Raw genomic sequence first — 3,397 nt, 5'->3', positions numbered from 1 at the left:
AGGCCAGCCTGGTCTACAAAGTGAGTGCCAGGACAGCCAGGGCTACACAGAGAAACCCTGTCTTGAAAAAAACAAACAAAAATAAATNAATTAATTTAATAAAATTAATAAAAATGGGGTACAGACCCAAACAGAATTCTTGACAAATGAATCTTAAATGGCTGAGAAGCACTAAAGAAATGTTCAGCATCCTTAGTTATCATGTAAGGACAAATTAAAATAACTCAGATTTCATCTAACACTCATCAAAATGGCTGAGAAAAAAAATCTCAAGTTCATCCTGGCAAAAATGTAGAGCAAGGGGAACACTCCTCCACTGATGGGAGTGCAAACTTATACAACCTCATTGGAAATCAATTGGGTAGTTTCTCAGAAAACTGGGAATAGACCTATCTCAAGATCCAGCTATAGACCCAAAAAATACCACAAGGACACTTGCTCAACAAAGTTTTTAGTAGGTTTATTCATCATAGCCAGAAACTGGAAACAGCCAAAGAATGGATAAAGAAAATGAGGTACCTTTACATAATGGAATATTACTCAAATATTAAAAACAATGACATCATTAAATGTGTGGGCAAATAGATGAATCTAGAAACGATCATCCTGAGTGAGGTAACCCAGACCCAGAAAGACAAACATGGTATTCTCACTTTTAAGTGACTATTAGCCACAAAGTACAGGATAATTATTCTACAATCCACAGACATGAAGCTAAGAAACAAGGGGGGATCAAGTTCTCAGGGAGGACTGGAGGGAGAGAGTATGGGAGAGATGACTGGAATTGGATAACTTCTGGAGCTGATGTAGAAATCTAGTAATGGCCGGGCGTGGTGGCCCACGCCTTTAATCCCAGCACTCGGGAATGAGTTCCAGGACAGCCAGGGCTACACAGAGCGTGTCTCGAAACCCCCCCCCCAAAAAAAAAAAAATCTAGTAAAAAGGAAAAATCCCTGGAATCTGCAAAGGTGACCCCAGAGACCACTCCCAGTAATGGAGGATACAGAGCCTGAACCAGCCATATTCTATAACCAGGCAACTTACAGTGGTAGGGTTGCAACATGAACCCAGCTACGGCCCTTAGACCTACAACCTATCCTGCCAGAAAGATGTGCTGGGGCAATGGAGGAGAACTTGTGGGAGTGGCCAACTAATGAGTGGTCTAATTCGAAGCCCACAAGAGAGGAAACCCATGCCCAACACTGCCGGGATCAAGAACTGGAGTCTGGATAGCCAAGGACCTAGGGTAGGAAAAATAAGTCAATGAAATGATTCCTAGTGGTATTCTGCTATACTCAAAGATTGAGGCCTAGTTCAATAGTCATCAGAGACACTTTCCCTAGAAGCTGATTAGAACCAATATAAAGACTGACAGCCATGCATGAGATGTAGAGAGAGCCCAAATTGGAGTACTCCATTAGGTCCCTCCCCTCAGAGCTCTAGGAACCCCATGGAAGAAGGGGAAGGAAGAATAAGAGTCAGGGGGGTCAAAGACACTAGGATAATACAGCCAACAGAAGCAACTAAATAGGGGTCCTGGGGATTCACAGAGACTGGAGCAGCAACCCTGGAACATTGGTGTGTGCTTAAGTCCTCTGCACGTTATGGTTTTTGGTTGATTTTTTGAGACAGGGTTTCTCTGTATATCCCTGGCTTTCCTGGAACTCACTGTATAGACTCAGAAATCCGCCTGCCTTTTGCCTCCCAAATGCTGGGATTAAAGGCGTATACCACCACTGCCCAGCATGTTATGGTTTTTAGCTTGGAATTTTTGTAGGACTGGTAACAGTGAAGTAGATATGACTCTTGTCTGCTCTTGAGACCCATTTCCTCCTACTGGGTTGCCTTACCCAAGCTTGGACTAGGAGAAATGAGGGAAGAAGTTATAACCTGACAGTATTATAAGAATTTTAAAATGTATATACATGAGCTTTGTGTTTTACCTTATTAGATATGAGTTCAAAAGAACCACAATAGTTAAATAGGAAAGGATTTATACTCTATATGCTCTAAATGTGGCCAAGGTGAAGGCCATTTGCCCACAAAAGTACATTTGGGGAGCTTGGGACTGGACATAAGTCACAGAGCTGCCCTGACTGCTAAACTGATTTGCTTTTTAGCTCTCATTAACTTAAGGCAATTTCATATATTGTATATGCGCCCATGGGACCTCCTTCAACTCCCTCTTCCTTGTGTGCCTAGAAGCAGATGTTCTGGTGCTCTGGCTCTTAGGATGTATCCTCTTCCACAAGGTTTCCTGAGGGTTACATATGAGCTGTTGTTATATTGTAGATGCATCAAGTGAGGTTTTATGACTGGAATGTAAACTTTCAGGAAATTGGGGGATTTAGAAATTCTCCAGAATCCTGTACATGATATAAATGCAACCCCAACATTTGCTTTCTCTTTTTCTAATAAAAATGAGAACAAACAAAACACCTCATCCCCTTTGAGGTGCTTCTATGTTTTGAGATCTTATTGAACTGCATGCCTGGTGCTGGCTAAGTAGTAGTCGCATGGCATTTCTTATGTCTACTGTGTTCTTAGTCTAGTCTTTTCTAAAATATTTGCAATATGCTTCCTAAAGGGCCAACCTAAGATCTCAGGTCTCTGCACAGTCCTTGGTGTAATATTCTGGTCAGAGCCTAGGTGTCACAGAAGTCAAATGGTCAATGGAGTCAAATCTTATGTTGGGATATTAAGTATAACTTTATGCCTTTAGGAGCAACATGAGAAAGCAGAGAGAACCAGACTGGCTAACCAAAAAAATTTGAGACTTCTTCATTTCTGAAAGTCTAGAATCATGAAAGAAAATGGCCTTGGATGAGCATTACAATCTACTTCTCTCAGTGTTCTCAGGTGCACACGACCCTCTTGCAAATGACCAAGGAGAGGTTTCCAGAAGAGAGAAGCTGTTGAATGTCAGAAGACATTTGTGTGCTCTCCGAGACTGGAAGAATATTCAATATTTAAAGCTGTTTTATGTTGGAGACAATTAAAGTTTTTTCAAGTGTGTCCCCAACATAAAACAGGATTAAAATAAAGGACGTGAAAGAGGGGGAAACTCACTTTCCTTTTTTCCAGAAAAAAAAAAAAATCCCTCTCTGAACGATGAGAGCCTGTTTGTTGTTGTTGTTGTTGTTCTATCCCAGTTGGTAAATAATTGTTTAGATCAAATAGGGATTCAAGCTTTTATTGATCAACAAATCTGCCTACAGTAGATCTGTGCCTCTGCCTGACGTCATTAAGTTAGAATCACACAGATACATATTTTAATGGTGCTGGAACTCTGGGAACTCTGCATCCTGAGTTCTAGGTCTACACTAGATCCAAGATTCTAATTAGTAATTCTCACAAATATGCAAAAACAAAAAGCAATAACTACTTTGAAAGTAAA

General features: G+C 40.8%; 1 protein-coding gene across 1 annotated transcript in view; it reads right to left on the bottom strand.

Moving 5' to 3' along the window:
• Positions 1-1,211: 1,211 nt before the first annotated feature.
• LOC110288818 (tripartite motif-containing protein 43A-like) overlaps positions 1,212-3,397 on the bottom strand; it is a 9,154-nt gene continuing 6,968 nt past the window's right edge. The window contains exon 4 of the mRNA XM_021155064.1: positions 1,212-1,241. Coding sequence (XP_021010723.1) covers positions 1,212-1,241 — 30 coding nt within the window. The remainder of the gene's footprint in view (positions 1,242-3,397) is intronic.

The sequence above is a fragment of the Mus caroli genome, unplaced genomic scaffold, assembly GCF_900094665.2.
Source record: "Mus caroli unplaced genomic scaffold, CAROLI_EIJ_v1.1 scaffold_16653_1, whole genome shotgun sequence".
Lineage (NCBI taxonomy): Eukaryota > Metazoa > Chordata > Mammalia > Rodentia > Muridae > Mus > Mus caroli.
The sequence above is the reverse complement of the archived record's forward strand: the minus strand, read 5'-3'. Positions and strand labels throughout refer to the sequence as shown.